At 35.9% G+C, this 19,499-nt stretch overlaps 1 protein-coding gene across 1 annotated transcript in view; it reads left to right on the top strand.

The window, feature by feature from the left end:
• Positions 1 to 19,499, top strand: part of LOC136041649 (protein tincar-like) — a 139,127-nt gene that overhangs the window by 7,883 nt on the left and 111,745 nt on the right. Inside the window, exon 2 of the mRNA XM_065726353.1 lies at positions 10,193 to 10,348. Coding sequence (XP_065582425.1) covers positions 10,193 to 10,348 — 156 coding nt within the window. The remainder of the gene's footprint in view (positions 1 to 10,192; positions 10,349 to 19,499) is intronic.

Raw genomic sequence — 19,499 nt, 5'->3', positions numbered from 1 at the left:
TGAAGGGGAATAGTTCACCCTAACCCCCCCCCCCCTAATGACGAGACCAATGTACAACAACGCATATAGATGTGTCGTTAAGAGTCGTCTTTTCTGTTTCCCTGCTTCTTTTTATTAAAACAAACGTGTGTTAAGTGGGTCATTATTAGCAAGGTAATGAACAGGGCTGCTCTTTAGATTTATCTTTTTTTCGATTTAAACTTCAATCGGTTCTCACATGAATAAAAAAAAAAACTTCCAACATTTTAATTTCGTGATATAGCTGCTCAAGGCGAAATTTAAATGGGGAACCCAACTAGCTCTTAAAATTGTACGCATAAAAAGCTATTTCTGTCACAGAATCTTTGAATTTTATTTTATTTTTTGTTTATATTAAGCTTGATTCTATCTTAATTTAGGTATGTTGTGACTATAGATGTAATTTATTGGTGGAAAATAATGTTATAGTAAAAAAAAACTAAGAAAATCTGTTCATAATCAGAGACTATTGTCACTATTTCTTTCTCTACGTCTGTATAGTTTAAAGCTATTTGACTTCGAAATTATATTTGTCATATGTGCTGGAACAGCTCTAATTTAGAATTTAATCCGTCATAATTTAAGTAAAAACTACAAATAAATTAAATTTCATAGGAGTCTGCAACATAAACAGTATTTGCAGTTTACTGACGCACATGACTTCTGACGTCTTAGCCTATCTTTTCCTACCTATTTTAGCGCTGTTTTTTGTAATTAGCTTGGAAGATGTAAAATACAACATAGCTATTATTAGTATTGTTTCCAGTGTTGTCACTTCTTGTTACGACTGGCTTCAGAGACATAGTCAAATTTACAGCGGAAACATTTTCTATGGACATTTTTTAAAACCTTTTCTATGACCAGACGATATATTCTGGAACATCCCCCTGTGCCTTCAGTAGCAGTAAACTTCTATTGTTTATGATCCCGTCTTACTCTCTTGAATGTAGGTACTATAATAGGATTCATAATCGCCTCCATTGGGGGTAGCAAAGGGAATTGAGAAGTTTTGAGTACGCACCTGTTTAGTTCTCGATTGATGACAAGGCATGACGTATTCCTTTGGATAAACTGATATTTGACTATGTTGCCAAAATTGAATTGAATCCTGAATAATATTACAGGCTAAATATTTCAAATAGAAAGGTGTTGTTTTCTTAGCTTATCTAAGTCAAAATAGTGACTATTGACAAGTGATAGTTGTTGTTAGTGTCTGTTCATTACTATTGATTAATCAACCGAGAGCGTAAGAAGAGGGGCATAAACCCTCCCCCATTGAAATCCTGGATTTTCTGGAATTTGTGGGCACTTTTTATTCAAAATATTAAATGTATTCTTTTTTTATCGCCTCCTCTCTGCCTGAAAGTGTTTTACTATTGGCTCTATAAAAAAAATTGCGTAGCCTGTATTTCTGTAATCAATTTACTGATCAACATAGGTAGACTTAGCTAAAACCCGATTAAAGACTAGATAATGTTCTCAGGGCTGGGGGTACATGCTTAAAAAATGTTTTGGCTCATATATCTGTTTTCCATCAATTATGGTCTACTACGGTTCCCAGAAGAAAAATTACCCCTCCCCAGGGTTGTGTCCAGGAATTTTGCTCGGAGGGATTGCAAAAAAAAATAATAATAAGAAAACGCAGTAAAAATTTGTTTAGCCTTATTTTTTTTTTTTTGAACGAGTCCAAAAAAATTCGGGTGGGGGTCAAACTGAGTGCGGTATCCCCATCTGGATGCAGTCCTCTCCCTTCACATCTGCTCAGTTATCCTGACCCCTTCCCGGAAAATAAAGTCCTTCATAGTCTAATAATTTTAAAGTCCGGGAGTGACAGAGGAGCTAATAAGGGAGTTTAGTCACGGTATCAAATTGTATTTGCGAGGACTTGACCGCTCTTTATCATCTGAGGTACACTGGGTAGGGCCCTTTGTTACGGCACCCGACATCTCTGCCGTGTGTGGCTTGTTTCACCTGGTGTACCCGGTTTTTGAAAGTTGGCAACGTCTCAGATATTTAAAGTTTTATAAGTACAAAAATATAAGCTGCGGTAGAAAAATTTGCTGAAAAATAACAAGTTACCATAAACAGGAAGTGAACCAAAAAAGATACAGATATTAAACTAACAAGTGTGACGACTTCAGTGAAACGAACCATAAATGTTGGCGAACATCGGACACATTGACAAAAGACCGCTATATTTTTGGATATGTTCTGAATGATATCTGGTTTAAACTATCGCTGTGAAAATTATAGGAAGGCATAAAAAATAATGTATCTTAAATTTCAAGAGAGGGGCCTTTGGGCCCTTTTTGTGTACGTACTTGACTTTGAATTATTCATAACCATGCATGTTTTTTTTTATTAGCCATAATATTCGGTACTTCTGTATTATAGTGTTGTTCTTGTTCAGTATTATATTAAACTGTATTATAGTGTTGTAGTTGTTGTTGTAGTTGTTGTAGTTGTGTAGGTTTTGTAGTTGTTGTAGTGTTGTAGTGTTGTTCACTGTTGTTCTTGATCTGTTATTAAATAAAAAAAACAAGTTTTTTTAACTGAAAGTAAGGAGCAAAATTAAAACTTAAAACGAACAGAAATTACTTCGTATATGAAAGGGGCTGCTTCCTCACCAACGCCCCGCTCTTTACGCTAAAGTTTTTACTGTTTTAAAAAGAAGGGTTGAGAGAAAGAGTCAAACTTTAGCGTAAAGAGCGGGGCGTTGGTGAGGAAGCAGCCCCTTTCATATACGAAGTAATTTCTGTTCGTTTTAAGTTTTAATTTTGCTCCTTACTTTCAGTTAAAAAAACTTGTTTTTTTATTTAATTTCTGAACATTTTTCAATCAATACATGTTTTGATTTTGGCTCTCCGCAGAGGAATAATTAAAACGAAATTTGCATTTTTTTTTTGCTAAATGGGTTTCTCATAATTTTGATCGAATGATTTTTGAGAAAAAAGAGCGGGGGAGGAAGCCTAGTTGCCCTCCGATTTTTTGGTTAATTAAGATAAAGGCAACCAGAACTTTTAATTTTTTACGAATATTTTTTTTTTTAGTAAAAGATATACGTAACTTATAAATTAGCTTACGTAAAGAAGTTCTGTATTCTCATGTTTTTATTACATGTATGAGGGGGTTCGCCCCCTCGTCAGTACCTCGCTCTTTACACTAAAGCTTAAATTTTGTCCCAATTCATTAAGAATGACCCCTGAATCACAAAAGCGGTAGAATAAATAGTTGAAATTACTAAAAATACTTTAGCGTAAAGAGCGGGGTATTAGGAGGAGGTGAGCCCTTCATATGGGCTATAATTTCTGTTCGTTTTAAGTTTTAATGCTGCTCTTTACTTCCAGCTGAAAAAAACTTTTTCATATTTATTTTTCATTGTTTTTTTTTTAATAATGCTAGTAAATCCTGCGCTCCCTACATGGAAATTTTCTTCCACCATGACAAATTCCTCGATGGAAAGTTCCCCCAGCCTATCCCCCTATTCTCAACCCCTCCCCCAACCAAAAAATCCTACTGAAAACGCCTGCACACTTCCGAATAACCATTACTATATGTAAGCACTGGTCAAAGTTTGTAACTTGTAGCCCCTCCCACGGGGACTGTGGGGGAGTAAGTCATCCCCAAAGACATAGTTATAAGGTTTTTCGACTACGCTGAATAAAATGGCTATCTCAGAATTTTGATCCGTTGACTTTGGGAAAATAATTAGCGTGGGAGGGGGCCCAGGTGCCCTCCAATTTTTTTGGTCACTTAAGAAGGGCACTAGAACTTTTCATTTCCGTTAGAATGAGCCCTCTCGCAACATTCTAGGACAACTGGGTCGATACGATCACCCCTGGGGAAAAGAAAAAAAACAAAACAAACAAATAAACACGCATCCGTGATGTGCCTTCTGGCAAAAAATAGAGAATTCCACATTTTTGTAGATAGGAGCTTGAAACTTCTACAGTAGGGTTCTCTTAGACGCTGAATCTGATGGCGTTAAGATTCTATGACTTTTAGGGGGTGTTTTCCCCTATTTTCTAAAATAATGCAAATTTCCTCAGGCTCGTAACTTTTGATGGGTAAGACTAAACTTGGTGAAACTTACATATTTAAAATCAGCATTAAAATGCGATTCTTTTGATGTAGCTATTGGTATCAAAATTCCATTTTTTAGAGTTTTGATTACAATTGAGCCGGGTTGTCCTTACTACAGTTCGTTACCACGAACTGTTTGATAAACCCGTTTCTCTGTCTGCACTCGGAGATAATCGGTCGGGGGGGGGGGAGAAATTTACGTGGGAGGATCTTTCCATGGAGGAATTTGGCATGGGGGAAGAGAATTTTCCATGAAAGGGGAGTTGGATTTCCCAGTATTATTTAAAAAACGATCAAAAATTAAATAAAAAAACAAGTTTTTTCAACTGAAAGTAAGGAGCAACTTTAAAACTTAAAAAGAACAAAAAATATTACGTATACAAGGGGGTTCGCCCCCTCATTAATAACTTGCTCTTTACAGTAATGTATTTTAAGTACTTTTAAAAGATCTATTTATTCTAATTAAACGGCCTTTGCGATTCAGGGGTCATTCTTAAAGAATTTGAACTAAGTTCGAACTTTAGCGTAAAGAACGAGGTATTGACGAGGGGGTGAACCCCCTCATGTACGTAACAATTTCTGTTCATTTGAAGTTTTAATGTTGCTCCATACTTTCAGTTGAAAAAACTTGTTTTTGTTTTTTTATTTGATTGTAGATAGGAGCTTGAAAACTCTACAGCGGAGTTCTCTGATACGCCGAATCTGATGGAGTGATTTTCATTAAGAGTCTATGACCTTTAGGGGATATTTTCTCCTTTTTTTCGCATACAGGGCAAATTTTCTCAGGCTCCTAACTTTTGATGGGTAAAAATAAACTTGATAAAACTTGTATATTTGAAATCAACAAAACAATCCGATTCTTTTGATGTATCTATTGGTATCAAAACTCCGTTTTTAGAGTTTCGGTTACTATTGAGCCAGGTCGCTCCTTACTTACAGTTCGTTACCACGAACTGTTTGATGCATCCGCGGTCAGATGCTGAGGGGGAAGACAAACTGTTGTGAGTTGTGACCTAAGAAGGTGGCGCTTATCTTTCTCCCTATAGGCTGTAAAATCAGAGCTAAAGTTATTTCTTCTGAAAACGCAAAAGGAAAGAAATGTAGTAAAAAGTTATAAGTAAAGCAAAATTAGGTTTACAGAATAATCATATAAGCCGCGTTAATTTTTGCAGTCGTTTGTAAAATTATTTAAAAGAATAAATTCATTCTTTCCTTTTATTTATAGCTGTGGTGGAAAGTTGGTTTTCAATTGAGCAACAATGAAACAAAATTGCTTCATCAGTATTTGTATTTGTCATGTAATTGATTGTTTCCGAATTTTGAAAGATAAAAGAATATAACGGAAGGAAATAGCTTTCATTTTTAAAATCCTGCCGTTTGTTGTTTAAGAGCTAAATTTCAAATTTTCTTGTACTTTCACCAAGGCCTTATCCAGAGAGGTGGGTTCAGGGTTTGAGCCCTCCTGATTTTTTAATGAGGGGGGGGGGTGGAAAAAAGTATATAATCAAATAATACTTGTCGGTTATTGGAAAGACATTCAAGAGTTCCATAATAAGGTTTTTCCTTATTATTTTATTCTTCTGTTATTATTTCAAAATTATTCCATAAATTTGTTTTCTAAAGTATTATTTTAGCATGATATTTTTTTAGATTTCATTAGGATTAACCTAACGTCAGTTCTGTTTTTCTAACAACCGACAAGAACCAAACAAAATTTTGATGCGTTTTTTTGTGACCCCCCCCCCCGAACAAAGATCCTGGATAAGCCTTTGACTTTCGCCTATTTGTGCTTTTATTTCTATATGTATATTTAAAAAAAAAAGTTTTATTAATGAAAGTAAGGAGCGACATTAAAACTTAAAACGAACAGAAATTACTCCGTATATGAAAGGGGCATTTCCTCCTCAACGCCCCGCTCTTTACGCTAAAGTTTGACTCTTCTCTCAACTCTACATTTTAAAACAGGTAAAAACTTTAGTGTAAAGAGCGGGGCGTTGAGGAGGAAAAGCCCCTTTCATATACGGAGTAATTTCTGTTTGTTTTGTTTTAATGTCGCTCCTTACTTTCATTAAAAAAACTTGTTTTTTTTTTGTTTAATTTCTGGACATTTTTGAATTAATGCATGCTTTCATCTTGGCTCTCCGCACATAAATAATTAAAACGAAATTTGCATATTAATTTTTTTTGGCTAAATGGCTTTTTCATAGTTTTAATCGGAAGATTTTGAGAAAAAAGGGCCGAGGAAGGAGGCCTAGTTGCCCTCCAAGTTTTTGATTACTCGAAAAGGCAACTATAACTTTTAATTTTTTACGAAAGTTTTCATAAGTAAAAAATATACGTAACTTACGAATTAACTTAGGTAGCGAACTTCTATATTCGTATTTTTTTTATTGCGTATATGAAGGGGCTCACCCCTCTTCGATACTTCGCTCTTTACACTAAAGCTTAAATTTTGCCCAATTCCTTAAGAATGACCCCTGAATCACAAAGGCCGTAGAATAAATAGTTGAAATTACTAAAAATACTTTAGCGTAAAGAGTGAGGTATTACGAGGAGGTAAACCCCTCACATGCGTAATAATTTCTGTTTGTTTTCAGTTTTAATGCTGCTCCTCACTTTCAGTAGAAAAAACTTTTCATATTTATTTTTTCATTTGTTTCTTCAAATAATTCTAGAAAATCCTGCGCCCCCTCCATTGAAAGTCTCTTCCCCCATGAGAAGTTCCTCCATGGAAAGATCCTCCCACGTACCCCCCCCCCTCAACTCTCTCCCCCAACCAAAAAATCCCCCTGAAAACGTCTGTACACTTCCCAGTAACCATTACTATATGTAAACACAGGTCAAAGTTTGTAACTTGCAGCCCCCCCACGGGAACTGCGGGGGAATAAGTCGTCCCCAAAGACATAGTTATTAGGTTTTTCGACTATGGTGAATAAAATGGCTATCTCAGAATATTGATCCGGTGACTTTGAGGGGAAAATGAGAGTGGGAGGGGGCCTAGGTGCCCTCCAATTTTTTGGTCACTTTAAAAGGGCACTAGAACTTTTAATTTCCGTTAGAATGAGCCCTTCCACGACATTCTAGAACCACTGAGTCGATACGATCACCCCTGGGAAAAAACCAACAAAAAAACAAAACACGCATCCGTGATTTTTCTTCTGGCAAAAAATGCGAAATTCCGCATTTTTGTAGATAGGGGCTTGAAACTGATACAACAAGGTTCTCTGATACGCTTAATCTGATAATATAATTTTCGTTAAGATCGTATAACTTTTAGGGGGTGTTTCCCCCTATTTTCAAAAATGAGGCAAATTTTCTCAGGTTCGTAACTTTTGATGGGTAAGATTAATCTTGATGAAAATTATATATTTAAAATCAGTATTAAAATGCAATTCTTTTGATGTAACTATTGGTATCAAAATTTTATTTTTTAGAGTTTTGGTTACTATTGAGCCGGGTCGCTCCTTTCTACAGTTCGTTACCACCAACTGTTTGATAACTCTAAATGTCCCCACTGGATTGTACGCCACATCTTTTAGTGTTTGAGATAGGTCAAAGCGACTCAATGTCAAGGCTCTTTCTGCGATTACAGGACTAATTCACACTCTAAAACATGTTTTTACAACTGATTTTTTTCTTGAGGATTTTGAGAAATAAAAAAAAGATGATGGAAATGACCCCTAGAAAAAAGGGGATCCATACTTTCCTTAAATTCTCCTGAAGAAAATTCAATTTGTAAAAAAAACGCATTTTACAAGTCATGGTAACGAGCCCCTGGAAAAAGGGGATCCATTCTTCCTGAAAAAAATTACCTGAAAAAATTTTAAGTTGAGAAGAAGAAACGCATTTTATAGGTCATGGTAATGACCCCCAAGAAAAAAGGGGATCCATCCTCCCCTTGAATTTTCCTGAGAAAATTTTAACTGTAAAGAACATACGCATTTTACAGGTTATGGTAATGAACCCCTACAAAAAAGGGGATCCACCCTCCCCTTAAATTTTCCTGGGGAAATTTCAACTGAGTGCTGCTGGGAAATTCTCCAGAGAGGGTTCAATGACCCGGGATCTATGATTTAGAAAATTTGTTTATTAACATCTAGTTCTTGTTAAATCAAAATGGTTTTATGCTTAGCGGTAATGTTAGACTTTTGATTTCCGTATCAAAGTTAATGTTAACAAGCTCTTGATAAATGTTTTTGAATCAGAAAGGCGCCATGTAAACTGAACAACGCGAGTAAAAAGCTTAAAAAGCTTTGTTTCAAATTTCCATCTCCGAATTACAACCTAAAATACTGGATCACTCTTTTCCAAACGCTGTCATAATGTCAAACCGTTGGAAATATATTATTATACCAGAAGTTGTTGCTGGAATTTCTACGGGCTGTGGGAATAGACTGGCCGTGATAAAGGATATCAATCACCCGTCAGCCTCTGTACGTCATATCGACATGACTGTGTAAAGCCTACTTTAGTGATGAATAGGCTCATGATATATGGAAATGATATCAATTTGAATGCCAACTTTTTAAATATTGTACTCGAATGTTTCTTATGGATTGTAGAGGCATGCAGAAAGGAGAGGGTGCTAATGATATTTGTATTTCCATAATTTCCGGTAATGTAATCATAGTTTGGTTATTTTGATATTTTGAAAGCTTTGGTTTTCCATCCCAAAACAAATTTATAGGGGCCCCAGACCCTCCGGCTATAGTTTTGCAATAGATTGGACGTCGAAGCATCAGGCATCGAAAAAAGTTTTTTTTTTTTTAAATATTTTTTCCATTGGACCACGCGTAGGGTAAAACGACATAATATTTTCTGGACTAGAAAAAAAGGTACTTCTCGATTATATAGTAGGCTAAACGCTCGGGAAGTGAAGTTCGATCAATGCTAATGAAAATGAAACAAAATATGATGAATATATAATACTTTAGAAACAAATTTGGGCTATGTATTTGCACATTAGGGGGGGTGGGGAAACATAGCATATATTAAATGCGTAAACTAATGTAGCTTCTCATAGGAGTGCAAAGTCATGGTGTGTCCATTGACGCATTTTTTTTTGTTTTGGGCAACAGCCCCTTATCCTGGAGAAATATAATTGCCTCTTCTTCGGTCCCTAGCAAATCCCAAATTTTAACTTGAGCATCCATGGTGAGACATTTTTTCTATCATTAGTCAAAACAAACTAACCGGTTATTGTCCCATCTGATCTTTGCCATCCAAGTGATCGACAGTATAAAGAAGTTACTTGACCAGTTTCTTGTGTCGAAATTTTATAGTGGTTATTATATAACTATTATTATATAACCGAAAAAAAAATTAAGAACTTTAATATTCCTTCTTCTAAACACCCTTTGTTAACAACCCCTTGCTGGATTAAGCCGTCTGGAGGTCCACCCTCCTCTTCGACTGGCTGTCCACCCTCCTCTTCGACTTCAATTTATTTAAAGCTTTACTCTTTACCCGCCTTCATAAAGTTCCAATTTTTGTTGAGTCCCTTCTTGTGTTAGAATTAATTTTGATTTTCATTTATTTTTCTTTCGCTGTGGGTATGAATAGACTATATACGTTTTTCTTCCATATAAATTTTTTTTCTTGCAGTCTCTGTGGATCTACAACATTATTTAAAAAATCCCATCTTAAAAAAAAAAAAATCTGTGAAAGGTGGAAGTAAATATTTTTTGTTGTTGTTTTGAATGCAAGGAGATAAGGAGGGCATAAACCCCAGATAAGTGAGCCAAACTTTACCGATACCATTTGGCTAATAATCCATTTGGCTCTTGATATTTTCCGATACCATTTCCGATACCATTTGGCTAATAGGTGGATTACCAAGCGACCGTGCCAGTAGGTAGAAACTTGTTGGGGCTGGTTGTAATTATAATAAAAAAATCTCAGGTTTTATAGTGAGAGGCCCTACTCACCTCTTCCTCGTGTGTTACTGTACTCAACTGAGGAGATGAATGGTTTTTGTGCATGTAAATAGGGGCTAAATGATAGTGTAAATAGGTTAAATAATAATGAGCTGTAAAACTGTTAAGAATTTTGAATTTCGATTTCCATTTTTAATTTCTTGACTTTTTTTCAGGCATACGTTGTATTCCGCTGTGGAAGGGCTTTCTTGAAATATTCGGAATTAGATTGGCTAGGAGGAGTGCCAAATACGGAGGTGAATACGTACGTGGGACTAGTTGGTGGCGCGGCTGTAATCCTGCCCTTTTTCCTAGTCTCTGCATTTTTAAAGGTAAATCTTGACCCATCAATCGCCTTTTTCATTTTCAAAAAATGTGACATCACCCTTTCTTCTGGGCACGACAATAGGGTAACCATACACAACAGGTAAATTGTTCAATATGTGTGTGTGTGGGGGGGGGTAAATATATGGGAAGGGGCAGGCATATATCACAGTTGAGCTTTTTCCTAATTTTCGTAGTTCTTGTTAGTTTTGCTATAGCTTTACACAAATTCCTAAAATTTTCCTTAAGAAATTCTTCACTATTTACACGGATTCTCCTCCCCCAGATCACCACGGAAAGGATGTTTTTCTTTCAAATTTGTATGATGATCGAATTTGTTTCATTTTTGTTTAGTAACCAGACAACAAAAAATCCTCCGTACGTGGCTGCCCAAAAAACAATGGATTTAGTGTTATATAACTGTTGACGCATCCTGAATTTAAGATGGTCTCCCCATGGTGACATCTATATACAACCCTTGATAAGTGCAATAATTCAAAGTTGGTTAATTCATGGAAGGCCATAGAGGCAGACTCTTCTTTTTGCGAATAAATAAATAATAAACAGTGTCCCCTTTTTTCTCTAATCGGCTTGTGCATTCTCATGCAAAATGAGTCCGATAAGCCCTTTAAAATGTATTTTTAGCGAAAATTTATGCAAATACAAGTCCCGTGTCTTTTCTTAGTGACTTTGAATTATTCAATAGGCCTTCTAATGAACTTTCGACTAATTTATGTTGAATCAAACTTTATATTCAGGACAAATTTATAGTTTTTTCTTAGCCTTTATTTTTTCATCAATCTTGACATTTGGTTTTCAATAGTCATGCATCTTGGTGTCTGTTTTTAATCAAGAGGCATGGAATCGGCATTATCTATCAAATCATTCTCGCAGTTTTATCAAAAATCCAACAATGGTATTTCTAATAAACGTGCGGGCATCTACGCACGAGTGGGCCTATAAGATTGGATTTTTAACATTAAATAGTTTTACCGTTTTCGCAATAACTATAGTAACTCGCCTGTATTCAACTATACAAAAGGCTTCAGTCCTACAAGAACATCTACCTGCAAGTTTGTGTTGGTAATTAAATTATGTTTTTTTTGTGGTATCACCGTGCCCCCCCCCAAAAAAAATAGATGTCTACAATTTTTCGTAAGTTTTCTTTATTGTCTACATAACTCACCTATCTTTTCTTATATTTTGTCCTTAAGTTTTCTTAAGTTATCATAACATTTTTCTTAAGTTTTCTTAAAAATTTCCTTGAGTTTTTTGTATTGTCTATATAATTCACCTATCTTTTCTTAGATTTTGCCCTTAAGTTTTTTTAAGTTAACATAAAATTTTTCTTAAGTTTTTTCTTAAGTTTTCTTAAGTTATCATAAAATCTTTCTTAAGTTATCATAATTTTTTCCTAAGTTTTTTATATCGTCTGTGGGTCTGTCGAGTGACGTCATGTTTGTGTGTCGACTGACGAAATTACAGATCGGGACACAAATGACGACCGGGGCATCTATATATATAAAAACTAGCTGTTGGGGTGGCGCTTCGCGCCACCCCAACACCTAGTTAGTGGGGCGCTTCGCGCCCCCCCCAAGCCCCCCCGCGCGCGTAAGTCGTTACGCGCCATATTAGTTACGCGCCATTGTAGTTGTGTCCCTGTGTCCCATCTGTGAATATAGATAGATTTATATATGTGTTTCAAACTACGCAAAAATTGCGAATAAACAACATTCTTGGCTTTCCCATTGTCTGTGCATATGCAAAGCCGTATGTACTAATAATGACGTCATATACAAACGCTCTTTTTACAAACAAACAAACATGCATCCACATAACTCGTTTTTATATAGATAGATACAATACAAATTAACTGCGTAAAACTTGCGAATAAACAACATTCTTCGCTGTCCAATTGTCGCTGCATATAAATACATTGTCAGGTTTACCGACCCTCGAACATGCAACGTACAATTGTCCATGGGAAAAACAATCAGGATTAAGATCTATACCACATTTTTCTAATGATTGACCTTGAGCTTTGTTAATGGTGATTGCAAATACTAATCGAATTGGGAATTGCAATCTTTTAAATTGAAAAAGCAGATCCGTTGGAATCATGGGAATGCGAGGAATAAGAACAGCCTCACCCTCATAAGGCCCTGTCAAGATTGTGGCCTCTATTAGGTTTTCCATTGTTTTTTTTTACGGCAAGTCGCGTGCCATTGCAAAGCTTTGGTGGGTTGATATTTCTTAAAAGTATTATTGGTACGCCTATTTTTAGTTGTAGCACGTGTGGTGGAAACCCTGAAGGATCTATGGAATTTAAAAATTCAGATGGATAATTAACCGCTTCATTTGGTTCCGAAATACAAATTAACTGCGTAAAACTTGCGAATATACAACATTCTTCGCTGTCCAATTCTCGCTGCATATAAATAGATTGTCAGGTTTACCGACCCTCGAACATGCAACGTACAATTGTCCATGGGAAAAACAATCAGTATTAAGATCAATACCACATTTTTTTAATGATTGACCTTGAGCTTTGTTAATGGTGATTGCAAATGCTAATCGAATTGGGAATTGCAATCTTTTAAATTGAAAAGGCAGATCCGTTGGAATCATGGGAATGCGAGGAATAAGAACAGCCTCACCCTCAAAAGGCCCTGTCAGGATTGTGGCCTCTATTAGGTTTTCCATTGTTTTTTTACGGCAAGTCGAGTGCCATTGCAAAGCTTTGGTGGGTTTATATTTCTTAAAAGTATTATTGGTACGCCTATTTCTAGTTGTAGCACGTGTGGTGGAAACCCTGAAAGATCTATGGAATTTAAAAATTCAGATGGATAATTAACCGCTTCATTTGGTTCCAAAACTGTGTCGACTGACTTGTAAAGGACTGCCTGGTCTTGAATCTTGGTCAAAACAATATTGTTGATTTCGTGGACGTCTATATTTTTGGGTGCGAGAATCGCTCTTTCACTTAGCCATTTATTATTTTTATAATTTTTTAGAATATTCGGAAATACTTTTTCAATCAATTCATTTTTGGACGTCACTAAATTACATTTTTGGACGTATACATTAGTTGTATACGTCCTGAAATTGAGTCTACTGGGAGCTTTCCGTTTCCCATTGCCAGCAATTGATCTGAAAATGTTTGACCAGAGTCATCGTTTTGCAATCGGACACGCATATTTGTAGTTAATTTTAATGTTTTTACGTGTGCCCATAGACTCTTTGAGCATCTTCATCAGTCATTGTAAACTTAAACATTAATAGATTTCTACGCGAACATATGTCTTATATAACTTGAATGACGTCACCTTCAAAGCAAAAATGACGGCAACTAATTTCATGACGTCAGCCGAAACATGACGTCACCTGATCCACAGATCCACAGACAGACAGACAACTTATTTTTATATATATAGATAAGTTGTCTGTGTGTCTGTTGAGTGACGTCATGTTTGTGTGTCGACTGACGTCATGTTTGTCTGCTGACGAAATTACAGACCGGGACATCAGGACACAAATGACGACCGGGACATCTGTATATAAAAATAAGTTGTCTGTGTGTCTGTCGAGTGATGTCATGTCTGTGTGTCGACTGACGTCATGTTTGTCGACTGACGAAATTACAGATCGGGACACAAATGACGACCGGGACATAGGGAATATAAATGACGACCGGGACACTCAAAGAGAAAGCGACCGGGACACAAGGAATGTTCGATTAGCAATCACCATCAACAAAGCACCGGGACACAAATGACGACCGGGACACAGGGAATATAAATGACGACCAGGACACTCAAAGAGAAATTACAGACCGGGACACCGGAACACAAATGACGACCGGGACACCGGGAAACAACTACAACGGGGACGCCGGGGGGCACAGGGGGATATATAAATGACGACGGGGACACAGGGAATGTTCGATTAGCAATCACCATCAACAAAGCTCAGGGGCAATCATTAGAATAATGAGGTATAGATCTGAATACCGATTGTTTTTCCCATGGACAATTATATGTTGCATGTTCAAGAGTCGGTAAACCTGACAATCTATTTATATGCACAGACAATGGGACAGCCAAGAATGTTGTATATTCGCAAGTTTTACGTAGTATATATATATATATATATATATATATATATATATATATATATATATATATATATATATATATATATATATATATATATATATATATATATGTGTGATAAAAAATGACTGAATTAAAATTTTCATAACTGTTTGAATTTTTAGACTCAGAAGTTCGAACCTTACTTTTTAAACTTGTTAATTTATGTAAAACATCATTTTTTTTTAATATGGAAAATGCAGGTAATTTTCTTGAAATTAAGGTTTTTGCCAAGATTTTTTTTTGTCATAATTCTATGTGAGTTAGTTAGACCAGATAGTTTTAGAAGCCTCATTTTAACATGTTAACGTTACTTAAATGACTATAGTTGCAGCAATAGCTACAACCTAGTAAGAGCTAACCAAGGTCCATAGTAACCAATGTGTTTTTGATTAATATTCTAAGGGACAGAAAGGTTTTTATATAACACTGCAGATCTTATAAATGTAATTTGAAATAAGAAATACACAGTTACGATTGTTTCTCTACTAAAAAAAAAGACAAAAAAAAAAAAAAAAAAGATTTTTCTCTTTTTAAAAAAAAAGAGAAAAATTCTCAGGCAGTGAGTAACGAAAGCAAAGCGGATCGAATATTTCCTCTATGTAGAGTGTTCATATATAAAAGTCCACATATATTAAATTGCTCAGTAAGATACAAGCAGACGGATTGAAACAATCACTGAAGGTATTTCATTTAAGGTGATACGGTACCTTCAAAATCATTTTGCGAGTTTTAGCGTCAGTTGATCGTTACAAAGACAAGGGGTCAAGCCTTAAGAAAGACAAGGTTCAATTCTCTTTAGGGACTAGACCTAATCGAGAGCTGTCGATAAAACTGTGAATTTCAACTGAAATGGTAGTGAAATTTGACATTTCTGTGATCACCGAGCTTGTTAATCAACGCGGGTGACGCCATCGACGCCAATCCCAAAAGGGCCGAGTTGCTCAAATGATAACTCTTTTGGGCTGAGTTTTACCGTTTTTCCAGTAGGTTAGCTTGAAGATTTTTTGAACTGTCCTCTCCTGAAATTTATTTTATTTTCAAGATTTTCCTTTATACATAGAGAAAGGAAAAACTGTTTTGTGAACAGCCTATTTCCGCTTTCTGGTAAAACCATGAAAATGTCATTTTTGCCTGATTTTCAAAACGTGTAAATTTTCTGAGCTCTGCCACCCTCCTGAAAATTATTATAACGTTAGATACCTCCTATCGTTGTGGGAAGCGCGACATCTATTAGGTTACGGTGAGAAACTTTTGGAACTGAAGAGTCGCTGTTCCCTCAGATAATTGATCACATTTGTACTGCGAAAAAAGACGTATAAGAAAAAGTGATATGGTCTATCATTGTCACCATGGCGACATGTAAAACGAGCCGTTTAAAGAAACATGGCTGTCTGATAAGTTGCTGGCCCTTCTGATAAGTTTTGTGCTGTGAAGCAAAAAACAACCCATCTAGGAAAAAGTACGACATGCCCTTTCGTTTTCGGCTTAGCGACATCAGCGATGAAATTTTCTGGGTTGAAAAGTTGCCGGCCCCTCGGTTAAATGCTCTTATTTGGACAACGGAGAAAAAAAAATCTAGAGTACGTGTCCCTGATCTTTATTTTAATATATATTTACTTTGAATTTAATATGAATTAACTGCGAACCTGGAACGGCTTATTAACTAATGACTTAATAGACAATATAATAGTTACTAAATTATGAGTAGTTTTCATGAGTAATGAGTGAAATATAAAAAATGTGAGTGTTAGCCTAATGCGTCAATACCTGTTAATTCTCATAAATTTGGTCATTAATTTGCCTCCGTTTTTCCCAATTTAATGATAAGAGTGCAGAAGCTAATCCACAAATGATGCTAGTTACCGTAACAGAAAATCAACATAAAATTTCATGTGAAATTAAATGTGGTAGTTCCAACAGTAAATTCACTCTCACCTGTAAAAGAAATAAGATTTTATTTAATATTACTCACTTTTTTTCAAAACTGGAATGACTTGAAAAAAAATCGGGTTAATAAGTTAGCATGGGTAGGTGATCTTCGTTGCTGAAGACCCTTCAACAAAATTTCACGTGAAATTAATTTTGGCCGTTCCAGCAGTAAATTCACTCTTACCTGTAAAAGAAATAGTTTTGTCTAATATTACTAACTTTTTTGTTAAGACTGGAATGACTAAAAAAAAATCAAGTTGATAAGGTAGAATGGATTGGTGATGTTCGTTGCTGAAGAACCTTCGATAAAATTTCACATGAAATTAATTTTGGCTGTTCCAGCAGTAAATTCACTCTTACCTGTAAAAGAAATAGTTTTATCTAATATTACTAACTTTTTTGTCAAGACTGGAATGACAATAAAAAATCAAGTTGATAAGGTAGAATGGATTGGTGATGTTCGTTGCTGAAGAACCTTCGGCTCGAAATCCATAGGCTCTAGTTCCCTTGATATTTATAATTTATGTGAATGTATAACAGATGTTTCCATCTCATGCATGGTTTCATTTACACCCTTTCTAAATTAATCAAATGTTTAACAGGCTCATTTTCAAATTTTTATCATGTGTCACATATCATAGTTGTAGCCTACTAATCTAGCTGAAATTTAATGAAATCTTAAAGGTGAAATTTAGAAATGATCATACTCGGTAACGAAAGATAAAAAACAAGATTTTGAAGAAATTGGCTACTGAATAAAATTCCTAATGATACTTATTTCATCAGCATAACAGCCCACTGGACGGCCGCGTGATAGTAATTACGGCCTAAGGACAAAGTAATGCAAGAGCAAAATGTAGGGTGGCGCTTCAAATGGGAATTGTTGGTACAAACCCCAAAGTTTGTTGGGATCATTGGGTTAAGAGGCTGTATACTCTCTATAAAAGAGGTTTTGCCAAAGAAGTGTCTTGGGGTGAATTATATAAAAAAAACAAGTTTTTTTCAACTGAAAGTAAAGAGCAACATAAAAACTTAAAACTAACAGGAATTATTCCGTATACAGGGGGGGCTCCTCAATCCATCGCTCGTCACGCTAAAATTCTTCAGTACTTTTAAAAAGCTTCTTATTCTAATTTAACGGCCCTCGTGTTTCAGGAGTCGTTCTTAAAAGAATTGGAACACAATGTGAAATTTAAGTGTAAAGAGCCAGGTATTAAGGAGGGAGCAACCCCCTTAATATACGGAATAATTTCTATTCGTTTGAAATGTTAATGTTGCTCCTTACTTTCAGTTCCAAAATCTTCTTTTTTTTATTTAATTTCTGATCGTTTCTTTAGATGATGCCGAGAAATCAAGATTCCCTCCATGGGAAATTCCCTCTCCCCACAGAAATTTTCTCAAAATAAAGCTCTCCTCACCTAAAATACCCAATACCCACCCATTCACCTCGTAAAACCCCCCATGGGCAATTCCATCCTCTAGGGAAAATTCTAAATTTTTTTCTGTTCGGTAAAGTTTGACTCTTTCTCTCAAATCTACTTTTTAAAACAGTAAAAAAAACTTTAGCGTAAAGAGTGGGGCGTTGAGGAGGGAACAGTCCCTTTCATATACGGAGTCATTTCTGTTCGTTTTAAGTTTTATTGTCGCTCCTTACTTTCAGTTAAAAAAACTTTTTGTTTTTATTTCCGAACAATTTTCAATTAATGCATTGTTTGATGTTTGCTCTCCTCACATGAATACTTAAAATGAAATTTGCATATTATATTTCTTTTGGCTAAATGGCTTTCTCTTAGTTTTGATGAGACGATTTTGAGAAAAGAGGGGTGGGGGAGGAGGCCCAGTTGCCCTTCAATCTTTTGGTTACTTAAAAAGGCAACTTCCTTATCCTCAAAGGCATAGTTATTGGATTATTAACAATGCTAAACAAAAATGGCCATCATGAAATTTTGATTGGGACGACTTGGGGGAAAAAGGGGCCAACGGCCCTCTGATCTTTTTGGTAACTTAAAAAGGATACTAGAACTTTTTATCTCCTGTCAAATGGGCCCTCTCCCGATCTTTCAAGATCAGTGGTTCGATACGATCACCTCTGGAAAAAAAAACACACACACATCCGTGAGCTTTCTTCTGATAACAAATGCAAAATTCCACATTTTTGTAAATTGGAGCTTGAAGCCTCTACAGTAGGGTTCTCTAATATGCTGAATCTGATGGACTGATTTTGGCTCAGATTGATTTACGTTTTGGGGGTGTATCCCAAACGCGGATGTAGAGCAAAATCTTAAACGGTGCCCGATTTGACAAGGTTGTCAGTAATTAACCAAATTGGCAAGTTTATCTAAAAAAAAAGGTAAAAAAAGTAAAATCAAATGAGGGGGCCAAAAAAATCTTTTAAAATTGAAATTTTAAACATGTTATTTGAAATTGAAATTTTAAACATGCTTTTTGAAGTTCGAAATTGAAATTTTAAACATACTATTCGAATTTTTAAATTTAAATTTTATACATATTATTCGAATTTTAGAATTGGAATTTTAAACATACTATTTAAATTTAGAAATTAAAATTTTAAACATACTATCCATTAATTCTGTCCCGCCAACACTTCGATTTTGCGAGTAGCTTCGATCTAGCTTGATATACCTTTTATTTGTATTTTATCGTGTACTAGCTGTTGGGGTGGCGCTTCGCGCCACCCCACCACCTATTTGGTTGGGGCGCTTCGCGCCCCCCAAGCCCCACCGCGCGCGTAAGTCGTTACGTGCCATTGTAGTCGTGTCCCTGTGTCCCACCTGTGAATATAGATAGATTTATATTCCCTGTGTCCCGGTCGCTATTTGTGTCCCGGTGTCCCAGTCTGTAATTTCTCTTTGAGTGTCCCGGTCGTCATTTATATTCCCTGTGTCCCGGTGTCCTGGTCCTCATTTGTGTCCCGGTGTCCCGGTCTGTAATTTCATCAGTTGACAAACATGACGTCGTCATAACAAACATGACGACAACTAACTTCATGACGACATACAACTCAATCCTAATGACGTCAGTCGACAGACAGACACTCAAACAAACAACTTATTTT

This window comes from Artemia franciscana, unplaced genomic scaffold (assembly GCF_032884065.1).
Source record: "Artemia franciscana unplaced genomic scaffold, ASM3288406v1 PGA_scaffold_32, whole genome shotgun sequence".
Taxonomy (NCBI): Eukaryota; Metazoa; Arthropoda; class Branchiopoda; order Anostraca; family Artemiidae; genus Artemia; species Artemia franciscana.
Note: the sequence above shows the minus strand (reverse complement) of the source record. Positions and strands in the feature narration are given on the sequence as shown.